We start from the raw sequence: 25,295 nt of genomic DNA on the forward strand, positions 1-25,295 counted from the left end.
TTTTCTGTTTAATCTAGTTGTGTCTTAGTCTTCTAAACTTAAGCAGACAAGATACCCACATACAATGATACATTTTTCCCCTCTTCCCAACCCACATTTTTAAAAATTTCAGTAATGTGCTAGGACTGAAAAGAAATTGATAATCGGCACACCTGGCTTGTTCTTGCCCGCTTCCCTGATGACTAGTTTCTGGAGTAGATTACTTCTGATTGTAAATGTCTTGTGAATGTAGACAGCTGAAATCATTGTGAAAGATGATGAGGTTAGCAGTAATGACAGCTGATAAATTTAGTCAATTATGAAAAAAGCTGCAGAGTCACCAAGGTGGACGAAGTTAGAAAGATCAAAATACAGTGAGAAAATAAAAGCTATGAAATGGTGGGATAAGCAACAAAGTGAAATAACAATATTTCACTGGGTTTTATATCAGAAAGATAATTTGCAAACTTGCAAACTTGATGTAGATCGTTCTCCTTCACTCTAATCTGGATCGCCATTGCTTGTCACATCTGCACAATGCTGGAAGGGGAAGGCAACGCCATTTCCCTCCTACTCCTTTTCCTTACCATAACACACCAGTGATGGCTAGAACATGTTCATTTACCATGGTCTCTCCTACTTGTCGAACACCAAATCTTTGCCACTGCCTTCAATAAAATGTTTTCTTCTGCACTTAATTGCCATCCCAGTGCAACTGGTTGAATTTTTATAATGCATTTTGTTGAACTTTCACTTGCTGGGAGCCCACCCTGCGTGAACTGTAAGCAGCAATCTAACGCTGATAGTTTGCGCTGAGGCATACTGCATCCCCTCCCTGCTCACCTCTGACTCCATCCACACTAATTAACAGCCCTTAACTACAAATCAACAGGACCAATTGACTTAGAGGAGGGGAATATGGCCCATGTCTCTTGTGTTGAATGAATCACTGAAATACTGCAGGACTACTCCCTTTCTGAGCCTGCACAACATTTTTGGAACAGTTTGCCAGGTGTACTATTTTAAATTCCAGTGACTGCAGTGGATTATGGTTTTGTTATTTGCATACAATCATTTCTATTAACAGCATTTAGCATTGTGCAGAATTTAAAGGATTCTCTGTTCGTGGATTTGGTAGATCCAATTTTGGTGGTTTAATTTCATTGGTCTTATGTTGTCTATCTATTTTATTTCACATATATCGCAAAATTGTAGAGGGTAGGACAAGTGTTGTATCTCAATGGGAGGTTGAATTCTCAAGTCTAACCTCCTTTAACAGCTTTGGTGGGTTTGTCCTGTACATGGTATGTGTGAGGGAGCAAGATCATGACAATGAAGTCATTACTGGGTAAATCATTTTTCTACCTTTGGAGGTTCTATTAAATATAGAGTATGCACTGCTGTTGAAACTGGACTAATGAGTACCCCTGTAAATCGTACTTTATTCGGACCAAAGAGTGTTACTGAAATTTGGCCTTAGAAGAATACCATTATTATTCAATGAAAGTTTTTTTTGGCTACTTGAGTTTCTTTGGTGAGATGGATGAAATGAATCTTCTGTTGAATTTTAATTAGCTTTTCATAGTTAGCCAGCTCTTGCAAGTTTACCTAATTCCTTCCAAGTAAGAAGACTTAGATGTTTTAAATTCAGGCGGCATTAAAACCAACAGAAGAATGCTGGAACAAACAGTGATACAGAATCAGAATCAGAATTGGTTTAATGTCATCGACATATGGCATGAAATTTCTTGTTTTTGTGGTAGCATGTTAATAGAGGAAAAACTATGAATTACAGTAAATATATATATAAAGTAATTAAATTTTAAAAAAGTAGTGCAAAACTTTAAAAAGAAGTAGTGAAGTAGTGTTCATGGGTTCATTATCCACTCAGAAATTGGATGGCAGAGGGGAAGAAGCTGTTCCTGAATAGTTGAGTGTATGTCTTCAGGCTCCTGTACCTCCTTCCTGATGGTAGCAATGAGAACAGGACATAGGTGATGTGGTTCTTAATGATGGATGCTACCTCTGTGAGGCATCGTTCCCCGAAGATGTTCTGGAAACTATGGAGGCTAGTTCCCATGATGGAGCTGACTGAGTTTACAACTCTCTGCAGCTTATTTCGATTCTGTGCACCCAACACCCACCACGCCCTCCCCATACTAGACAGTGATGCAGCCTGTCAAAATGCTTTCCAAGGTACATCTGTAGAAATTTGTGAGTGTCTTGGGCGACAAACCAAATCTTTTCAAACTTCTAATGAAATAGAGCTGCTGGTGTGCCTTTTTTGTAGTTGCATCAATACATTGGGCCCAGGATAGATCCTCAGAGATGATGACATCCAGGAACTTGAAATTGCTCACTTTTTCTACTTCTGATCCCTCTATAATTGGCTGGTGTGTGTTCCCTTGTCTTACCCTTTCTGAAGTCCACAATCTGCTCTTTGGTCTTACTGACGTTGAATGCAAGGTTGTTGCTGTGACACCACTCAACTAGCTGATATATCTCACTTCTATGGATCCTCTCGTCACTATCTGAAATACTGTCAACGTTAGTTGTGTCATTAGCAAATTTATAGATGGAATTTGAGCTGTGCCTAGCCACATAGTCATGGGTGTAGAGAGAGTAGAGCAGTGGGCTAAGCACACATCCCTGAGGTGTGCCAGTGTTGACTGTCAGGATTTTATTACCAAGCTTCATAGGTTGTGGTCTTCCTGATTAGGAAGTTGGGGATCCAGTTGCAGAGGGAGGTACAGAGGCCCAGGTTTTGGAGCTTTTCGATCAGCACTGTAGGAGTGTTTGTGTTAAATGCTGATCTGTAGTCAATAAACGGTATCCTGACATAAGTATTTGTATTGTCCAGGTGATTCAAGGCCGCGTGGAAAACCAATGAGATCACGACTGCTGTAGACCTATTTTGGCGATAGGCAAATTGCAGTGGGTCCAGGTCCTTGCTGAGACAGAAGTTAGTTCTAGCCATAATCAAGTTCTCAAAGCACTTCATCACCGTATATCTGAGTGCTACTGGATGATAGTCATCGAAGCACGAGGATGATTCCAGGAATGAAGGGGTTAATATTGGAGAAGTGTTTGGCAGCTTTGTGCCTGTACTCACTGGAAATTAGAAGAATATGTGGGGATCTCATTGAAACCTATCAAATGCTAAAAGGACTAGATAAGGTGGATGTGGAGAGGGTGTTTCCACTGGTGGGGGTATCCAGAACTAGAGGGCACAGCCTCAAAATTGAGGGGTGACTTTTTAAAACAGAAGTAAGGAGGAATGATTTTGACTGGAGTGGTGAATCTGTGGAATGCTGTACCACAGACTATGGAGGCCAAGTCCATGGGTATGTTCAAAGCGGAAGTTAATAGATTCCTGATTAGTCGAGGCATCAAAGAATATGGTGAGAGGGCAGGTGTATGGGGTTGAATGGGATTCGGGATCAGCCATGGTGAAATGGCAGAGCAGACTCGATGGGCTGAATGGCCTAATTCTGCTCTAATGTCTTATGGTCTAAGGCAGCCCACCCTACACTTCTTGGGCACTGGTATGATGGTTGCCCTTTTGAAGCAGGTGGAAACTTCCAGCTGTAGCAATGAGAGTTTGATAATGTGTTTGAACATACCCGCCAATTGATTGGCACAAGTTTTCAGAGCACTACTAGGTACTCTATTGGGGCCTGTCACCTTGCGAGTGTTCACCATCTTAAAAGACAGTGTGACGTTAGCCTCTGAGACAGAGATTACAAGGTCACCGGATGCTGTAGGGAACCTCATAGCTGTAGTTTTATTCTCCATTTCAAAGTGAACAAAAATGGTGTTGAGTTTATCTGGGAGTGAAGCATAATAGCCATTCATAATATTGGGTTTTGCTTTGTAGGAAGTAACAGCTTGCAAATCCTGCCAGGGTTGACGTGCATCCAATTCTGCCTCCAACCTCATTCAGAATCGTTTCTTTGCTCTTGAGATAGCCCTCTGTAATTTGTACCTGGTTTTCTTCTATACTCCTTGGTCGTCAGACTTAAATGGCATAGATCTAGCCCTCAGCAGATCGTGAACCTCCTAGTTCACTTATGGCTTTTGATTTGGGTACGTACGGTATGTTCTCACAGGCACACACTCATCTGCGCAAGTTTTAATGAAGTCAGTGACAGGTGTAGCATACCCATTCAGAATCGAAGATGAATCTCTGAATACAGTCCAGTCTGTTGTGTTCTTTATATTCATACATACCGTGGGTTACTAATAAAGAACCATCTTCTGGAAGAAATAGAACTTTTATTTAACAACAACCACAATGTGTTTACAATACCGTGTTTCTCGATCTTTCTGTCGTCCCTGCTCATACTCAACTCTCTCCAATCATGTTCTTACACGTCATATCACCACATCTTCCCTTCCTTAAAAAGAAAAACAATTAGCAACATTGACTCCAGAGCAAATGCCTAATTTAACATGTCTCCATCCACCTCTCTGGGGGTTTATGAACACTAGTAGACCTTCTAAGTGGTTCACACAGTTCCTGTATTTTGTTGTTATTTCGTATGTTTTGTCTGGTCTGCATCAGTTAACTGAATCTCTGAAGTTGGCTCTTTCGTGAGGTCTTTGCGACTTCTTCTTAACACTGCTCCTTCTGTTTGGACCTTGTATGATCTGGGTTGTACTTCTTCAAGTACTGTAGCTTTCTGTGTCCAGGTGCTCATTTTGTTTTGTATCCTTACTTCATCTCCTTGGTGCAGTACAGGTAATGGATGAGAACATCTGTCCAAGTATATTTTCTGCTTTGCTTTGTGTTCATCTTTCCATCTTTTCACTTGTTCACCTCCCTGTTCTCAGGAGGCTCTCATCTATTGGCAGATTGGATCTCAAACGGCATCCCATCAAGAGCTGAGCAGGCAAAAACCCACATTCAAGTGGAGTACTGCGATAGGCTAACAAAGCTTTATAAAAATCACCTCCGCTATCTTTTGTTTTGTGCATCAGTTTCTTGATAATTACTGCCAACTTCTCAACTAATCCATTGGACTGAGGGAAAAATGGACTAGATGCTGTATGAACAAAGCCCTGTTCATGAGCAAAATGTCTCATGCATTCACCATTGAATTGTGGACCATTGTCTGTGAAAACTTCATCAGGTACAACATGTCTGGAAAAAACTGATTTCATCCATGTAATTGCATTCTCTGCTGTTCTTCTGCTCAGACCACACACTTCAGAATACAACGAGTAGTAATCTGTTATTAATAGATAATCTTTGTTGTCAGTTACAAAAAGAACAAGGTCTACCTTCTGATAAGGTCTCTGAGGACTAGGATGTGGATGCAGTGGCTCCTTACGGTTGCTAGGTTGATATTTAAGGCATATTTGTCAAGAAGACACCAATTCTGCAATTCCTTGATTCATCCTGGGCCAAAACAATAATTCCTGTGCCCTTCTCTTACATTTTTCAATACCTAGGTGGCTTTCATGAATTTTCCCAAGCATTTCTTTTTGGAGACTTTTAGGAATCACAATTCTGCTACCTTTGTATAATATCCCATCCACAATAGAAAGTTCTGATCTGTGGTTCCAATATTCTTGTACTTCCGAGGTACAGTCATGCTTATTATCTGACCATCCATCCATCACCACTTGTATTACCTGATTGAGAATTTTGTCCTTCTCTGTCTCAAGAGGCAGCAGTTCCAACTTTTCAGGAGCAACAGGTACAGTCTCTATGATCATATCCACAAATGCCTGAACATCAGCAGTGTCCCTGTGACTGTCTTTTGTTGTTGCATCCACAGCTCTGGGAAGTGTGTCAGCCGTATACATGAATTTTCCAGGTGTGTATGACACATTCAATGCATATCTTTGCAATTTGATCATCATTCACTGAATTCGCAAAGGGCAGTCACTTAAAGGTTTGTGCAACAATGCAGTCAGAGGTTTATGATCAGTTTCAACATCAGTAGTTTGCCCTGACACAAACTGATGAAATCTCTTGCAAGCAAACATAATGCTGAGCATTTTTTTTTCCAGTTTGTGCATACCTTGTTTCTGGATCAGATAATGAACGAGTTGCATATGCCACTGGTAGCCGTTCCTGATCATGTTTCTGGGGTAATACTGCCCCTAAGCCTGCTTGAGATGCATTACATGAGATTTTGATGGGTCTCTCAGCATCATAGAATTTCGACACAGGTTCTTTAGTAAGCACCTTCTTGAGATTTTGCCATGCCTTCTCCTGTTCATGATTCCAGCTCCACTCGTTTTTCTTTTCTGTTAGCTGACTCAATGGAGCAAACTGTTCCAAAAGATTGGGTATGAATTTTCCCATGTGCTTGACCATTCCCATGAACCTTTGAACATCCTTTTTACATTGCGGTCTTGGCATGTTCTCAATAGCGGAAACCTTCAATGGATCAGGACGCACACCCTCATTGCTGTTGATATCATCCACAAAGGTAAGTTCAGTCACTCGTAGCTGACATTTGTCTTTGTTCAACTTCACGTTTGCCTTGCGTGTTGCCTCAAAGACTTGTCTGAGTCTAGTGTCATGCTCTTGTTTAGATGATCAGCAAACAGTAATATCGTCTATGGAAGTATCCCCACCCTCAGTGTGCTCATATAGCATGTGAATGGCTTTATGGTACGCTTCAGGAGCTGATGCAATTCCAAACGGAAGCCGAAGAAAACAGTATCTGGCAAAAGGAGTATTAAAGGTACACAACTTTGAACTTGGTTCATCTAGTTTAAATTGCCAGAGTCCAGAGGATACATCTAACTTACTGAAGTACTGTGCATTAGCAAACTGTGACATAACTTCTTCACGAGTAGGCAATTTGAAATGCTCTCTTTTAATGGATCGATTCAAGTCTCTTGGATCTAAGCAAATCCTCAGTTTTCCGTTTTTCTTAACAACAATGACAAGCAAATTGACCCGTTCAGTCAGTTCATCAATTTTTTTATGATTCCCAGCTGTTCCATTCTGTCAAGTTCTGTTTTCAGTTGATGACGCAATGCAAAAGGCACTTTTCTACATGGATGTACTATGGGTGGCACTGTGTTGTCAATTTTAATCGTGTGCTCTCCTGGAAGACAACCAAGCCCTTTGAACAAGTCTTCATACTCTTTCATCAATTCACTGTATTCTGACTCTGTGTCACTGTCGAACTCTAAGATTCTTTTCACCAAGTTCAGTCTCTCACAGGCAGATAAATCCAGTATCATACGTTCTTTGGCACCACCACAGATGAAAGCGTGTGCACAATATTTTTGCGTGATACTTTTGCCACATGTGTTCCTTTAACTGGAATGTCTGCACCTGAATGCCCAGTCACTTTTATATTTGTCTTATGTAACTTTGGTCTTGGCTTTAATGCATTAAACTCAGATTCTGCAAGAACATTTACGTGTGCTCCAGTATCAAGTTTAAACAGAATATTGTTTTGGTTCACTTGCAATGGAATAGTCCAGTCATTCTTACTTTGTTTGTTTTTACAAAGCACATCTATATAAAACACCTCAAGGTCATTTTCAAGCACTGAATTTGCTTGTTTTATTTTCTTTCTACTTCTGCAACAGCATGAAAAATGAATACTCTTACCATGGTCGTTGCACATTTTCCCATATGCTTGACACTGTTTTGGCCGATGCTGCCGCCCACATTGATCACATAGCTTTTTTCTCTCAGATGACGTCTTGCTGTCTGTTGGTTTTGTTGTCGTTTTATTATTTTTTCTAATATGTTCACCCTTCCTCACAGCGTCTACATTGCAGCTCTCAATGAAAAGTTCTTTAGCCTGTGATGTCACGATTTCAGAAGCTTTGCAGAGCATCAAAGCTTTTTCCAAGTCTAAGTCTTGTCCTCTTAACAATCTTTCTCTCAGACCATTATCCAGAATGCTACAAACAATTCTGTCTTCAATGAGAGAGTCTGTCAGTTCTCCAAGCTCACATGTTTTACTCTGGTGTCTCAACTCAGTAACATATTGATCAATAGTTTCACCAGCTCTCTGCGTACATGTTAAAAATCTATACAGCTCGTACGTCACAATACGCTTCGATATATAAAATGCTTCAAATTTGTCCATTATCGATTTTAACTTTAAATTATCTCCATTTTCAAAAATAAAATAATTATATACCTCAACTGTGTCATCACCTATTACGTGGAGTAGAAGCGCAGCTTTCGTTTTTTTCCAGTTTTCAATCCACATCGATCACCGATAAATACAATTCAAAACGTTGTTTAAGTTTTCTCCAGTTCTCAGCTATGTTCCCAGACAATTGAAGTGTTGATGCAGGCTGCAAACCTTCCATTTGTAAAACTGTTAGCAACACCAAAACAGTTCGAACTCTTTTTTTCAGAAAATTATCTTCGATTCTCCCATGATAGGAAATGTATTATTCTTCCAGACCAACTTCTGACACCGTGTTGTGTTCTTTATATTCATACGTACTGTAGTTTACTCATAAAGAACTATCTTCTGGAAGAAATAGAGCTTTTATTTAACAACAACCACAACGTGTTTACAATACCTTGTTTCTTGATCTTTCTATCATCCCTGCGCATGCTCAGAACTCTCTCCAATCACGTTCTTACACGTCATATCACCACACAGTCCACCAACTCAAAGCAGTCCTGTAAGTGCTCCTGTGCCTCCTTTGTCCATACCTTCTTGATCCTCACTATGGGTGCTGCAGTCTTCGGTCTCTGTCTATACTCAGGGAGTAGAAGTACAGTTAGGTGATCAGACTTTCCAAAGTGTGGGTGAGGGATAGCACGGTAAGCACTCTTGATGATGGTGTAACAGTTGTCCTGTGTATTAGTTCCTCTAGTTGTACAAGTGATTTGTTGATAATAATTACTTAGATTCAACCCACGAGGAATACCAAAATTGACAAGCACCAGCATAAATCTTTCTTTACTCAGAATAAGTATTACTGAAACTTGACCTTAAAAGAGTACCATCATTTTTGCTGACAATGCTTCATTAATGCACTTGAATTTCTTTAGTGAGATTCATTTCAGAGTTTTTATCACTTCTGCAGCAGTGATAGGATGGTTCTAGAGTTTGCAAACCACATTGGCAAGGTATGAAACTGTTCTATAAATTTCAGTAACATGTAGCCTGCTTCAGGGTAAAAAGCCATGATGGAAGCATTTATCCGCTGGTTGGTAACACAAAAGCATCAATTTCAATAGAGTTGAATTTCAGAAACAGATTCAACACACAAATGATAATAAATTTGCTTCATAATGCTACCAAACCGTGAAAATTAGAGTAGGAATTGCTGGAACTGCAAATAAGTCATAACATCTGCTGAGAAAAATAACTGGAAAATGTTCTTTCTGACTCTTCCATTTATATAGTGCATTTATCATCATCAAATGTCATAAGACACTTTGCAGGAGTGCTGGTAGTTAAGGCACTAATAGCGAACCACGTATAGAGAAGAGTGAAGAAGCGCTTGATAACAGCACAAGGAGGTAAATTTGAAGGAGAGTTTGAAGTAGAGTGGAAGACAGACTAGGGAACAGAAGTCCAGAGCTTCAGAGATGGACACTGAGTTATTTGAGCCTCTTAGACTGATTAATAAATTCATAGTTCAAAGGAGATTTATCAGGATGTTTCCCGGGATGGCAACATTCAGCTATGAGAGAAAATATATTGGCTGGATTCATTTATTTGGGGAGAAGAAGGTACCTGACAGAGGTACATGAAATTTTGAGGGATATCAGTAGGTTAGTTAAGAGGAATGGATAGGTTCAGTGCAAGCCGTCTTTTTCCCCTGATGTTGGAAGAGACTAGAACTAGAAGTCGTGGTTAAGGGTGAAAGGTGAAATGTTTAAGGGGAAAATGAAAGACAATTTCTTCCCTTACAGGGTGGTGAGAGTGTGGAACAAGCTACCAGCAGAAGTGGTGGACGTGGGTTCCATTGCAATGTTTAAGAGAAGTTTGGATAAGTACACGTATGGGAAGGATGTGGAGGGCTATTGTCCAGGTGCATATCAGTTGGACTAGGTGGAATAGTTTGGCATGGACTAGATGGGTCAAAGGCCCTGTTTCGGTGCTGTAGCGCTCTATGAGTCTAATTTTGGAAGATCATAAATTTGATCATTTAGCTCCTGTTTGAACTGTTAAAGTGGTCCAGTCATGACCAAATACCTGGTCTGTCCTGTATGTAAATCTTGTTTGCGTACATGGTGAAGTCTTCACACTCTTTGAAGTGGTATACTTAGTCAACAAATGACACAATTTTATAAACAGGAGAAAGACAACATGACATTGTTTGCAATTAGGGATAGATCCTTGACTTACTAACCAGAAGACCACAATCTGTGTGGATTGGTAATAACATCTCTTCCTCGCTGACAATCAACAGGGACCGGTGCTTAGCCCACTGCTCTACGCTCTCTGTAACCATAGCTCAAACAGCAGTTGTTGATGATACATCCATTGTTGGCAGAATCTCAGATGGAGATTGGAGGGCATACAGGAACAAGGTGTACCTGCTTGTTGAGTGGTGTCACAGCAACAACCTTGCACTCAATGGCAGTAAGACCAAAGAGCTGATAGTGGACTTGAGAAAGGCTAAGATGAGAGAACATGAACCAATCCTCACAGAGGGATCAGAAGTTGAGAGAGTGAGCAATTTCAAGTTCCTGGGTGTCAATACTTTGAGGATCTAACCTGGTCCCAACATATTGATGTAGCTATAAAGAAGGCAAGACAGCAGCTATATTTCATTAGGAGTTTCAAGAGATTTGGTTTGTAACCTAATACACTGAAAAACTTCTACAGATGTACTATGGAGAGTATTCTGACAGGCTGCTAGACCATCTGGCATGGGGTGACTACTGCACAGGATCGAAAGAAGCTACAGAAAGTTGTAAAATTAGTCAGCTCAATCATGGGTACTAGCTTCTTTGGTATCCAAGATATCTTCAAGGCTCAGAAAGGCGACACCCAGTATTTAGGACTTCCATCACCCAGGACATGCCCTTTTCTCATGGTTGTTATCAAGAAGGAGGTACAGAAGCATGAAGGCGCACACTTAGGAACATGTTCTTCTCTACCATCCAATTTCGAAATGGACATTGAACCCATGAACACTACCTCACTTTTATTATTTCTGTTTTTGCAATATTTTTAATTTAGCTATTTAATATGCGTATACATACTTACTCTAATTTAATTATTTTTAATATATATTTACCATGTATTGCAATGTACCGGTGCCGCTAAGTTAACAAATTTCACAGCATATGCCTATGTTATTAAACCTCATTCTGATTCTGATTCTGATATAATGTGGCCCTGCCAATGGTGCTTATCTTGTCAGGACCAAGTGAAAATATATTACCAGTTTGTAAAATGCAACATAATTTATTTAATCTAAAATTGTGATATCCAAGTCCAACTTTTTGTTTGTTGATGTTCAGCACTGATTCTAATAATGACTTACTTGGAAAATTTCATTTACAATTCAATATATAGAGCAGCACTGTTTTTTGTGTTAGTGCTAATAATCAAATAATACTTGTAGTGATTTGGTTATTTTACTAATGATGTAATTTATTTGTTAACACATTCTTCATATTTCTTTAATATGTTTTACCTACAATGACGAGGATGTCTGTAGGCAGGTTTTATTGAAAGAATTTAGTTTACACACTTTAATATTCAAACAACGATACTAGAATATTGAAGAGAGATCTTGATGTTGGCCTAGAGTAGTTAACCAATGTGTCTCACACTGGGTTAGTAGATAGTTCTGCTGTCTCCCAGCTCAAATGACCCAGGTACCATTTGCCCAGAGCTTGAACCCCCTCTCAGTGGCTATTTGGGTTTCTCCTGGGAGTTCCAGTTTCAATCCACATCGTAACGATGCACAGCAGTTGGCAGGCTAACCGTAGTGTAGGTGGGTGGCAGAAAACCCAGGCTGATGAGCATGTGAGAAAGGTGTCCAAGATACTAAGAGAATGGGACTAAAGCCATTGCTCTGAAAACTGGTGAGACTAAATGGACTGAATGGCTCCTTCTATGTCAGAAGAAGGTATGAAACAATATAATAGGGAACTGTTACAGTGTGGACCGCCTGTTGAAGTAAATCGTACAATTTTAAACCAATGTTGTTCTTTCCATAGTTCTTCCTCTCTCAGTGATACAACAGAGTGCACAGTGTGATACAATAGACTCTGTGTTGCAAAACAAACCCCACTGTTGCTCATCAATATGTTGTTTCCTGTGTCCATAAGTGCAAGTACAATGAAGTGAGCCTTGTCCTTTCACTGCTGAAATGGTGTTTCCATTTTAGGTTTCTCCCTGCGAGAAATGTCGCTGTGAACCCAATGGCGAGGTGCATTGTTCCGTAGCAGAATGTGCCCAGGTTGAATGTGTGGATCCAGTATATGAGCCAGATCAGTGCTGCCCTGTCTGCAAAGATGGTATGTGCTTTCTCAAAATAACTCCTTCTGTTTGCTTCAGTTTTAAGTGTTCATGAAGTGTCATTAGTACAACTACTAATTTTTAAGGAAATTGTTTGTTAATTGGTGATGTTTTATCATACATACATACAACTGATGACATATTCATTATGATTTGGGCATTTCAAAATACAATCAGAGGTCAACTTTTTGAGGAATGTCCACATTCCCATGATCCAAATTTAATGTCATGCAAAAAGTTGAATGGTCAGTTATGAATTAACCATGTCATTTTTATCAGCTTATTTTAGCTGAAGTTTTAGGTAAGCTGCCTCATTGGCATGCGTGCGCTTTGAAAAGCAGAGACATCAGTCTGTCAGACCGTATAATTCAGGTCAAATTGCCAGATGGATTTATTGCAAGCAGCAAAATATAAATGTAATAGAAGAAGGCTGTTTTGCCAGACAACTGATTTTGTGAAGAAGGAAGACCACTTAGACCATTAAAATAGCTTTTAAGAAGCTTTAATCTAATTTCTTGATGAAGGCCAAGCCTTTTTTTTACCAAATGTCAAAAACGTGGTTGAACTTTTTAATTTGTTAGGGGTTTGAGTATTCCTGGTAATGCCAATATTAATTACCAAAGCTTAATGGCTGCTGAAAGGTTGTTGATAAACTATGTTAGTGATCCAATTTCTTGAACAGCTGCCACCACTGTGGTGGAGGTACTCCCATGATGCTGATAATTATGATATTGCAGGGGTTTGAATCAGAGGAAATAAAGGAAAGGTGATGTAGCTCCAAATCGGAATGGTTAATTGCTGAAAGAATACTTCCTGTTCTCATAATTTTATATGGATTTGGAGAATCCTTGGAGATTTATTGCATTGCATTCCTGTAGTTGTGGTGCGTGGAACAAATGAAATTTTAATGTAATGAGTGACGTGAATAACAGTGGGCTAGGATACTCTGGCTCGTGTCAAGCTTCAGTGTTGTAGCTGTGCTCATTCAGGGAAATGCTGAATATTCCGTCTCACTCCTGATTTGCACATTGTAGATGATGACAAAGATTTTGAAGAGTCAGGTAGTGTATTAACCACCAATGATGGTCAGCTCTTTCCACCTAGATTTTGGTGAGGAATGAAACTGAGTATCTGAGGGACAAAGAGCTCTTGGATTCAACTATAATGTCCCAAACAACCCTGATCAAAGTAGTCATTTTTCCCCATTTGGCAGGTTTTTGCCGTGATCCTTTTGCAGTAATTGAGTAATCAGTATTAATAACCTTTTTATTCAGAAGTGGATCGACAGCTAACTTTTGTTCCCAGGAAATAATTAAATCTGTCTTTTCGCAAAGCCATTTGAAATATCTTAGTGAAACGGTGTCATTGTTATGGTGGTACTTATAGACATTTAGCTCCAGTCTGTGTGCAAATGCAAAGTCTTTAATCAGACATCTTCAGTTGGTAGCAATAACGTGAAGGATGCTATTAATTATTTAATTGAACTATTAAAACTATAGGTGTAATTGAAGATAATAATCAACCAGGTTTTACTGACACAGCTGTTAATAATACCTTATTTTCTGTAGAATCTCATCACATAAATCATTACTGTCCTGTACATTGCTATAATTAAAAAGATTTTTAACTTTATTTCAAATCTGTGCTTTGAGAGTAATATAGTTGAATAGAAGTATTCTGAAGTTATTAGGACTCCATGATGAAAATCCTGAATAAGTCTGGCATGACTTATATCTGCATTCATGGGCTGTTGTAAAGTTCTCTTCTGTTCACTTCAGATAAACATTATCCACTAGACAAAAAGCACTTGACTAGCAATGGAATTATCGTCTGGAAAGGCATGCTAATCGACTGGTGAGCAAAAGGCAAGCCATCAAATCCCATAGAACATATGGCCAAAGGCATTCTATACTATTGCATAGACCCGGAATGATCAAAAGACTTTTGTTCTCCTGTAAACCTGGGTTGCAGCTGCCGGGGAATGGACAGCAGATTGGTGATTCAGAGTTTGATGAAGACATCTGGGAGAACTCACCAGCTCTTTGAAATAATGCCTCATAGTTACTTGCAACTACCCAAGAGGGCAGATGAGCCTTCCGTTTATCTTTTATCCGCAACTTCAACAAAATGCTATTAATACATTACTTCACAAGAGTTTCAGCACAGATTTTGTGTTCAAGTCTCTAGGGTGGCACTTGAATGCACAACCTTCTGGTGCAAAGACGAGATTGGTTTTATTGTGTAAATCCCAGGTTTTAGCTGGCTTTCTCAATTCTCTGAACAATATTTCAAAGACAGTTCCTTAAATACAAATATGTATCATCATTAAGTTCAAAATGAGATGTTAATGAAAATTGTTTCACATTTAATCTCATGCCAGAGTTAAATATAGAAATAGAAACATGAAAAGGTATAGCACAGGCTTTTCAGCCCACTGACCATGATGTCAAATTATACTAATCCGATTTGCCCCCACGTTGTCCACATCCCTGTGTTCCCAACCCGTTCCTGTGACTCTCTCACTGCCATTTAAACATTGCCATTGAATCTGCTTCCATCATATCCCCTGGCAGTATGCTCCAGGCCTCTCTGTGTAAAAATCCTGCCTTGCACATTATCTTTAGACATTTTAGTTGCAGCTATGAATTTCCTATTTATAAATCTAAATGCAGGATAAAACCCAATGTTTCAACTTTCACAAAATTCAAGCGCATTTCCTACCTACCCTGACAGCCACCTATCTGTTTGAATTACCCCCTTCACACAGGTATGAGGACAGAGCTTTATTGTGCAATCTTCACAAAGTCTATGGATCTCCACAGCTTATTGCTAAATTATTGACTTCTTCAAAAACTGCTCCTGCCCTATCCTACTCAATCAAGTGATTGCATTGATTTGTTAGACATTAGTCTGCATTTTCCTTATTGTGACAGCTGCCCAGACATTACTCATGGCCTGTCTCTTGTGTCAGAGTTATTACTTAAGGCAGGATTTCTGTAAACAAGAAAGCACCTATCAATGACCCAGAGGGTGCACAAGCAGTTGTTGAAATAGATTTGTTGCTGCATTACTTAAGAGGCAAAAGGCATAAAAGGATCAAAAGAGCATTAGACAGAAAGCTGATTGAACTGTCAGTCAAGATTAAGGCCTTCTGCAAGCGGATGTCTAGAAGGGTTTTCCACGTGTAGCTTTATGAATTGTTTTCACAGTTACAGTGGATCTACTAGTTTGATCGTCCCAAGAAGGCAGAGATGGGGAGAGGGGGAATTCATATATAGTATTGGGGCATGGGGGTTGGGAAGAGGACAATGACTATCCTAAATGAGAACCATAGGGTGTGAGGGAGTATTGATGAACAGAGGAAAAGAGTAAAGGAGGTCACCAGGATGTTGTCTGGGATGGTTCATTCCAGTTATGGGGAGAGACTGGAGAGGTTTATATCTGTTTTCCCTGGGATGGGTGAGGTTAAGCCAGGATATGATAGAGATACTTAAAACTGTGAGGCGTACAGAAAGAGTAGAACATGGGAAGATTTTTAACCATATCAGAGGTAGATAAAACTAGAGTACATAGATTTAGGGTAAAGAATCTGAGGGGGAGTTTATTTTTCATCCAGAGAGCTGGCGTATCTGGAATATACTGTCGGAGAGAGTGGTGGATGCAGAGTCTCTCAATCTAGAATATACTGTCGGAGAGGGTTGTGGAAGCAGGGTCTCTCAATCTGGAATATACTGTCGGAGAGGGTTGTGGAAGCAGAGTCTCTCAATCTGGAATATACTGTCGGAGAGGGTTGTGGAAGCAGAGTCTCTGAATCTGGAATATACTGTCAGAGAGGGTTGTGGAAGCAGAGTCTCTCAATCTGGAATATACTGTCGGAGAGGGTTGTGGAAGCAGAGTCTCTCAATCTGGAATATACTGTCGGAGAGGGTTGTGGAAGCAGAGTCTCTCAATCTGGAATATACTGTCAGAGAGGGTTGTGGAAGCAGAGTCTCTCAATCTGGAATATACTGTCGGAGAGGGTTGTGGAAGCAGAGTCTCTCAATCTGGAATATACTGTCGGAGAGGGTTGTGGAAGCAGAGTCTCTCAATCTGGAATATACTGTTGGAGAGAGTTGTGGAAGCAGAGTTTCTCACAGCATTTCAGAGTTTCATGTTATTCATTTAGAGATACGGTGCAGAACAGGCTCCCCTGGCCCACTGAGCCACACCAGCCAGCAACCCACCTATATAACCCCAGCCTAACTGCAGGACAATTTACCATGACCAATTAAACTACTAACCAGTATGTCTTTGGAATGTGGGAGGAACTCTGAGCATCTGGAGGAAACGCACGAACTCATGTACAAACTCCTTACGGGCGGCATCATAATTGAGCTCCGAACTCTGACACCCCAGGCTGTGAGGGCATCGTGCTGCCCATAACACTACAATGGCAGTAGGTGTCAAGATGAGCACTTGAATAGCCTTGGCATGGGGTGCTGGAGAAAGGGATTTGAAAGCGTGTTCAGTGGTCAGCATGAACATAGTGGGCTGAATGGCCTGCTTCCATGTGTGTGAGTACATTTACAGCCACCCAAATTCAGCCAGAGTTTTTTCCAGGGAAAGGGCAAGAAAATTTAAGTCAACTCAAACAAAATGCTTGAGGAACTCAGCAGGTCAGACAGCGTCTATGGAAACGAACAAACAGTTGACATTTCAGGCCGAGACCCTTCTTTAGGACTGGAAAAAAAAAGGGAGAGGGGAAGGACGATAGCTAGAATGTGATAAGTGATGCCAGGTGGTTGGAGAGTAAGGAATCTGATTGGAGAAGAGAGTGGACCATGGGAGAAAGAAAAGAAGGAGGGGAACCTGGGGGAGCTGATAGGCAGGTGAGAAGAAGAGGTAAGAGACCAGAGTGGAGAATAGAAGAAGAGGGAAGGGGGATAAAGCAAAATCATTTACCAGAAAAAAAAAATCAATGTTCATGCCATCAGGTTGGAGGCTACCCCGATGGAATATGAATTGTTGCTCATCTAAACTGGGAAGTCTGAAAATGGTGCAAAGAGATTGTGGCAAAACAAGTTCCCAGGAAGGATACATGGCTGTGGTAGCAAGTCTGAGTGAATACATGGCTGAAGAGTAGGAGGGCAGCTGAGATCACAGAAAGGGAGCAGTGGAAGAGGGTGTCTTCGAACTCCCCTCAAAGAGATGATTGAAACTTCTTCAGGGTAACATCCCTCAAAGAGCCTTCGCAGAGGATCAACAAATCATAAACATGAGAAGTTCTGCAGATGTTGGAACTGCAAAGCAACACACACAAAATGCTGGAGGAACTCAGCAGCATCTATGGAAATAGAAAAGCAGTCAATATTTCAGACTTAGACCCTTCGTTAGGACTGGAAAGGAATGGGGAAGAATAAAAAGGTGGGGGTGGGGAAGGAGTACTACCTGGCAGGTGATAGGTGAAACCAGATGCGGGGGGAAGTGGCTGAGTTGGGAGGGGTGGGATGAAGTGTTTGGAAGGTGGTGTTTAAGTGGTTTGTGGTACGACCCAAGATATTGCAAAAATTGCATTAGCATGGTCCTCAATTGTTTACATGTCCTGCCCACGTTACAGCAGGGTTCCATTCCAGTGAATTGCTCATATCCCAGACAGTTCACAAGTGAGAAATACAGCTTTGAACCAAGTTCACAGATGTCAGGAGGTGCCTTTAGTCTGCAGGAGCTGATAAATCCATCCCACTGGTCTGTCAAATGCTCATTCATATGCATAGGCTGCACCTACAATCAGCAGTCACTTAGGTACCACTTCTCGCCCATCCACTTCAAGGTTCACCATGTTGTACGTTCAGAGATGCACTTCTGCAGCCCACTGTTGTCGCCTTCCTGTCAACTTGAACCAGTATGACATTCACCTCTAACCTCTCTCATTAACACCCACAAAGCTACTGCTCACTGGATATTGTTGTTTTTCACACCATTCTCTGTAAACTCTAGAGACTGTTGTGTGTGAAAAATCCCAGGGGGTCAGCAACTTCTGTGATACTCAAACGGAGCCCCCCCTCCCGGTCTGGTACCAACAAACATTCTGCGGTCAAAATCACTGAGATCACATTTCTTCCCCATTCTGATGTTTGGTCTGAACAACTGCTAAACCTCTTGACCATGTCTACATGTTTTTATTCACTGAGTTGCTGCCACATGATTGTATGATTAGACATATGTATTAATCTGCAGGTGTACAGGTGTACCTAATAAAATGGCCGAGTGTCAGTCAGACATGGGTAACTTGGAGGGGTCCTGTGTGTGTAAAAAGTATTCACCCCCCTTGAAAGTTTTCATGTTTTGTTGCTGTACAACATTGAATTAAAGTGAATTTATTTTGGCTTTTTTGATTGCTGATCAGCTGAAAAAGACTCTTTCATGTCAAAGTGAAAACAGATCTCTACAAAGTGATTTAAATTAATTACAAGTATAAAACACAAAATAATTGATTGCAAAATATTCACCCCTTTCAAGTCAGTATTTAGTAGATGCACCTTTGGCAGCAATTACAGCCTTGAATCTGTAAGGGTAGGTCTCTGTCAGCTTTGCACATCTGGACACTGCTATTTTTCCCCATTCTTCTTTACAAACCTGCTCAAGCTCTGTCAGATTGCATGGAGACCATGGGGAACATTCCTTTTCAAGTTCAGCCACAAATTCTCAATTGGATTGAGGTCTGGACTCTGACTTGGCCACTCCAGGACTTTGCTGTTTTTAAGCCATTCTTGTGCAGCTTTGGCTTTATGCTTGGGCTCATTGTCTTGCTGGAAAACAAATCTCCCAAGTTACAGTTCTCTTGCATACTGCATCAGGTTTTCCTCCAGGATTTTTCTGTATTTTGTTGCATTTATTTTATCCTCTATCTTCACAAGCAGTCCAGGGCCTGCTGCAGTCTATAAAACTATAATTGAGCTTTTTGGCCATCAGACTAAATGCTTTTTTATAGGCATCCATTACTCTTGTGAGACCATGGATTTGCACCTTGGAAGGTTTCCAAGGGCAAGGTTGTATGAAAGACCGGCAGTTGCCCATGCTGCAAGTCTCCCCTCTCCACGCCACCGATGTTGTCCAAGGGATGGGCACAAGGGCCGGTACAGCTTGGCACCAGTGTCGTCGCAGAGCAATGTGTGGTTAAATACCTTGCTCAAGGACACAACACACTGCCTCAGCTGAGGCTTGAACTAGCGACCTTCAGATCACTAGACCATCGCCTTAACCACTTGGCCATGCGCCAACACACATGAAACATACCATATGTTTAGAATAGTATTTTTCAGATAATATGCAAAAACCAATTATAACATTTAGTCTGATGGCCAAAAAGCTCAATTTTAGTTTTATCAGTCCTCCTTCCAGCTAGGTTTAGAATCCCTCACATACCTTCTGGCAAACTCTAGCCGAGATTTCATGTGAGACTTTTCAACACTAGCTTTCTCTTTGCCACTCTTCCACAAAGTTGCGTCTGGTGAAGCACCCGGGCAACAGTTGTTGTATGCACATTCTCTCCCATCTCAGCCACTGAAGCTTGTCACTCCTCCAGAGTTGCTATAGGTCTCTTGGTGGCCTCCCTCACTAGTCCCCTCTTTGCACGGTCACTCAGTTTTTGAGGACAGACTGCTCTAGGCAGATCTACAGCTGTGCCACATCTTTTCCATTTCTTGATGATTGACTTAACTCTACTCCAAGGGATATTCAGTAACTTGGACATTTTCTTGTATCCATCTCCTGACTTGTGCTTTTCAAAATCTTTTCGCGGAGTTGCTTAGAGTATTCTTTTGTCTTCATGGTGTAGTTTTTGCCAGGTGGACATTCCAGACATAGGTGTAGTTTCACTACTATCAATTAAAACACCTCGACTACACACAGGTCTCCTAGAAACAGATCTCTATTTATTTAATTATGTGACTACTAAAACGAATTGGCTGCTCCGTTGATGATTTAGTGTGTCATATTAAAGGGGGCAAATACTTATGTAATCAATTATTTTATGTTTTATATTTGTAATTAATTTAGATCACTTTGTAGATCGGTGGGAAGGGATGGGGATCCCACAACTAAGCACATCTTTCCCTCCCCCCCCATTTCTGTTTACCGCAGGGATCGCTCCCTACGCGACTCCCCTGTCCATTTGTCCCCCCCAACCCTTCCTACTGATCTCCCTCCCGGCACTTATCCTTGTAAGCTGAGCAAGTGCTACACATGTCTTTACACTTCCTCCCTCACCACCATTCAGCGCCCCAGACAGTCTTTCCAGGTGAGGCAACACTTCACCTGTGAGTCGGCTGGGGTGATATACTGCGTCTGGTGCTCCCGATGCGGCCTTCTATATATTGGTGAAACCCAGTGCAGACTGGGAGACCACCTACGCTTTGTCCGCCGGAGAAAGCAAGATCTCCCAGTGGCCACACATTTTAATTCCACATCCCATTCTGATATGTCTATCCACGGCCTCCTCTACTGTAAAAATGAAGCCACAGTCAGGTTGGAGGAACAACACCTTATATTCCGTCTGGTTAGCCTCCAACCTGATGGCATGAACATTGACTTCTCTAACTTCTGTTAATGCCCCTCCTCCCCTTCATACCCCATCCCTTTTTTTTATTTTATATATTTTTTATTTTTCCCCCTTTTTTCCCCCTCTCTTTTTTCTCCCTCTGTCCCTCTCACTGTAACTCCTTGCCTGCTGTCCTCCCTCTGGGCTCCCCTCCCCCCTTCTCTTTCTCCCCAGGCTTCCCGTCCCATGATCCTCTCCCTTCTCCAGATCTTAGATCCACCCTCCCTTCCTGTCTTCTCCTATCATTTCGGATCTCCCCCTCCCCCTCCCCCTCCCACTTTCAAATCTCTTACTATCTCTTCTTTCAGTTAGCCCTGATGTAGGGTCCCGGCCCGAAACGTCAACTGTACCTCTTCGTAGAGATGCTGCCTGGCCCGCTGCATTCACCAACATTTTTTTGTGTGTGTTGCTTGAATTTCTAGCATCTGCAGATTTCCTCGTTTCTGCATTTTTAATATCCCATCCCTTTCCTCAGTCTCTCAACCATGACTAAAGAACTACATTTGTTGTTGCAGTTGGCTAGTCATCAGGATACAACCAGCAACATTCGCACTACTTCTTATTTGCCTTAGTCCTTAAGCTGGCAAGGATCAGGATCTACAACTATTGGTACTGTCCATTTGAGACATGAGTTCAACAGTAGCAGCCAATTGGGAACAATGTGATTGCAGGTTCTCTTGCTTATCAAACACTATCCTGACATGGAAATGTTTTGCTGTCTTCAATGATTGGATACAAGTCCTGGACTCCCAATGTAGCCGTGCTATGGGCGTACTGTACCTTCACTACAAGTGCTGGAGGTCATTAAGAGAGTGGCCCAGCAACAATTTTTCAGCACTTAATGGTAATAAATGATGACCTTATCTGTGATCAGAAATCCATTGAACGGAAGTCCCAGTGGATAGTGAAAGTACCGGTTTAACTAGTAATCAGCAGTGATCAGAAATCCATTGAACGGAAGTCCCAGTGGATAGTGAAAGTACCGGTTTAACTAGTAATCAGCAGTGATCAGAAATCCATTGAACGGAAGTCCCAGTGGATAGTTAAAGTACCGGTTTAACTAGTAATCAGCAGTGATCAGAAATCCATTGAACGGAAGTCCCAGTGGATAGTTAAAGTACCGGTTTAACTAGTAATCAGCAGTGATCAGAAATCCATTGAACGGAAGTCCCAGTGGATAGTTAAAGTACCGGTTTAACTAGTAATCAGCAGTGATCAGAAATCCATTGAACGGAAGTCCCAGTGGATAGTTAAAGTACCAGTTTAACTAGTAATCAGCAGTAATCAGAAATCCATTGAACTGAGGTCCCAGTGGATAGTTAAAGTACCAGTTTGGTATAGTTCAAACAAAGGAAATGATCAAAATTGGTATAACACTGCAAAATATCGCTCCTTCTCTCAAAGTGATGGTGCATAGAAGCAGTGAAAATGTAGAGAAACTAGCAGAAAGGTAAAAATTCCCCAGGACAAAGCTGTAATGGTCTTGAAAAAGGGCACCTACTTCTAGAGAAAGCAGATTGCATAAGGAGGTTCAGGCTTAGCAGGGAGATAATTGCAAAGATCCTCACATTGGTGGCTCTGCGTTTGGATAGATTTCCAGTAACTTGAATGGTCAGAACATACCGATGCTTCAGCATTGCTTTTCCTTCCAGCTGGTGGTGTTATTTAGTTTTAAAATTCCAGGTTACACCAATAAGGTTCAAGGAACTGTACTTTCCTCAAAACACAAGAATATATGAGCAGGAGCAGGCCACCAATCCCTTCGAGCCTGTCCCACCATTCAATATGATCTTGGCTGATTGATGCTTTCTCAAAACCTCTTCTGCGCTATTTCCCTGCTGTGTTAACCAGCATTTTTTGTTTGTATTGATGGGAGATTGAACAGTGTTGACAAATTCACAGTGAATAAGATCATTGGAATGATACTTAAAATATTGATAAAAGATTTTTGTTTACAATTGTTTTGTATTTTAAGTTTAATAATGTTGGAATAGAAAGGACTTCATTATATTATGGAGGGTCACTTATCAAACATACTAACATATTATAGTTGTCATAAGGTGGGTGGCTGGGAACGGACCCAAGTGCAAGACACAGACACTGAAGTACTAGGGACAGGACTAGGATGCAGGGCGATGGCAAGGACAAGGACAGGAAAACCAGGAACCTGGAACAGGACTGGACAAGAGAGCTAGAAGCCCGGGCTTGGATTCTGAGCCGGAGACTGGACAAGGGTCCAGTACCTGGGTCTTGCCTCTGGCTCGGACCCCAGAACTAGGCAAGGACGAGGCTTGGCAGGCAGGCAGGATGAGGCTGGAATCTTCAGGCTTGAGGCTAGAGACTGAAGACTTGGCTTGACAGGAAGCAGAAGGCTGGAGTCTTCAGGCTTGAGGCTAGGCAGGAGGCTGGAGTCTTCAGGCTTGAGGCTAGGCAGGCTCCTCCTGGGCAGGGCGAGGTTCACCTGGGCAGCGCACGGATCATCACCCGACAGAGGCAAGGGACAGGAAGGGACAGAACCACCCACAGGTAACGGCAAGATGGCCTGGCTTACCTGGGCGGAGGCAAGGGACAGGATGGGAGCTAGGTACAGGGTGGCTCCAGGACAAGACTGCAGGCGAGACGAGGCAAGAGTTACCAGCAAGACAAGGCAAGGCTTCAGGCAATGCAAGGCGAGATGAGAACTTCAGGTGAGGCGAGAGTTACCAGCAAGACAAGGCAAGGCTTCTGGCAAAGCAAGGTGAGACAAGAGCTTCAGGCGAGGTGAGAGTTACCAGCAAGACAAGGCAGGGTTTCAGGCGAGGAAACAGAAGGCAGAACAAGGGATACAAGGAGTAAGGACAAGAACAATCCAGCAGCCACACCCTGGTCTCTGAAGATATTTATGCAGCCAGCCCCTACGAGCATCAGCTGACTCAATTAGAGCTAAACAAGCCAGAAACAGGGTAGTCAGGAAAACCTGGAGCAAGGGTTGATGGACCGGACTGTGAACCGGAATACGGACTTCACGGACCAGACCATGACAATAGTCTGTAAATTTTTTTTCACTTATGATATTGAATCTGAATCTACTCAGAGGAGATAGCATTATCTCTGGCTTCATTACCTTTGAGATCATAGCTATCCAAGGTGAAGGAATTGATCAGATGCAGAAATGCATCTACTGAGGTGACAGACAGTCTCTGGTGTACATTTTAACAATTCAGGCTAAGTACAGAGTGCTGGAACATTGTTTAACCACAAGACTATTGGAGTCAAAGCAGTCCTTATTCTAATTCAGCATTAGATGTTACAAGAAAGCAACTGGGAGGAAAAGATGTGTTAAATTTCTTTGCCCCTTAAAAGATAATACCTGAGGAATTTTTACCCAATTCCCTGGTGGTGCCTGAAATCAGCACAATCGGACTAGAAATCATACCCGTTATTCATTGATACAAAAATGTGAAAAAATATGACAGCTAAATACAAAGGGAGAACATGCTTGAATTACTGATATATAATACGGACTCAGTTCTTAATCTACCATGATGGACACGTCATTAGAAGATCTCAATGTGAATAAGGTTGTGAATAAATCAACAAACCGACTCCTTGCATCTTCTCCTCATCCCCTATTGCTCCATAGGAGAAACTCCAAAGTCTCGCATTCCAGCTGTCTATGCATTCAGTGTTAGATCTTCATTCCAATGCTCGACAAAATCCCAACAGGTGTAGTATTCTCATCAGCCTCCTTCTCGAGGATGTGCCATCAAAGTCTTCATGTAATCATCTGTAGTAGCAGTAGCAAAGAATAAATTCAGCCTCTGTGTACCTGACAGCTGAGTTATCTTTTCCCTTTGCCTGACTGCACACTACTTAAGCACAGTGATGCTGTCTCTCAAGTGATCTCTACTCTTTGTGAAGTGTCAATATCCAAGCTGGTGGCTGCGAATGTAAGATTGAGTAAGAGCATACTCTCCACATTTCCCAGGCTGCTCTTATTTCCTTGTCTGACCAAAAGGAAATTATTGTCTAATTACAAAGGGGTAGCTATAGGAAGATTCTAATTGGAAAAGAATGTGTGAAATGTGAGAAATGCATTCTTACTGTAACTACAGTTTAAAATTAGATGGGATGGTGAGATGTGAGGAGGATTAGATTTGATCATACCATCACCTTCAATTTTTGCATATCTCCAGCTATTATCTCTGGCTGGCACATGATATCGAGTGATTGAGGTGTTAGATCTGTGCTAATCCCCTGAGGAATGGTCTCTGCCTGAAACGTCAACTATCTCTTCATTTCCATAGATGCTGCCTAACCTACTG

The 25,295-nt window shown here is 41.5% G+C and overlaps 1 protein-coding gene across 1 annotated transcript in view; it reads left to right on the plus strand.

Moving 5' to 3' along the window:
• vwc2 (von Willebrand factor C domain containing 2) overlaps positions 1–25,295 on the plus strand; it is a 166,039-nt gene that overhangs the window by 61,635 nt on the left and 79,109 nt on the right. The window contains exon 2 of the mRNA XM_072252004.1: positions 12,283–12,412. Within this exon, the coding sequence (XP_072108105.1) occupies positions 12,283–12,412 (130 nt within the window). The remainder of the gene's footprint in view (positions 1–12,282; positions 12,413–25,295) is intronic.

The sequence above is a fragment of the Mobula birostris genome, chromosome 3 (assembly GCF_030028105.1).
Source record: "Mobula birostris isolate sMobBir1 chromosome 3, sMobBir1.hap1, whole genome shotgun sequence".
Classification (NCBI taxonomy): domain Eukaryota; kingdom Metazoa; phylum Chordata; class Chondrichthyes; order Myliobatiformes; family Myliobatidae; genus Mobula; species Mobula birostris.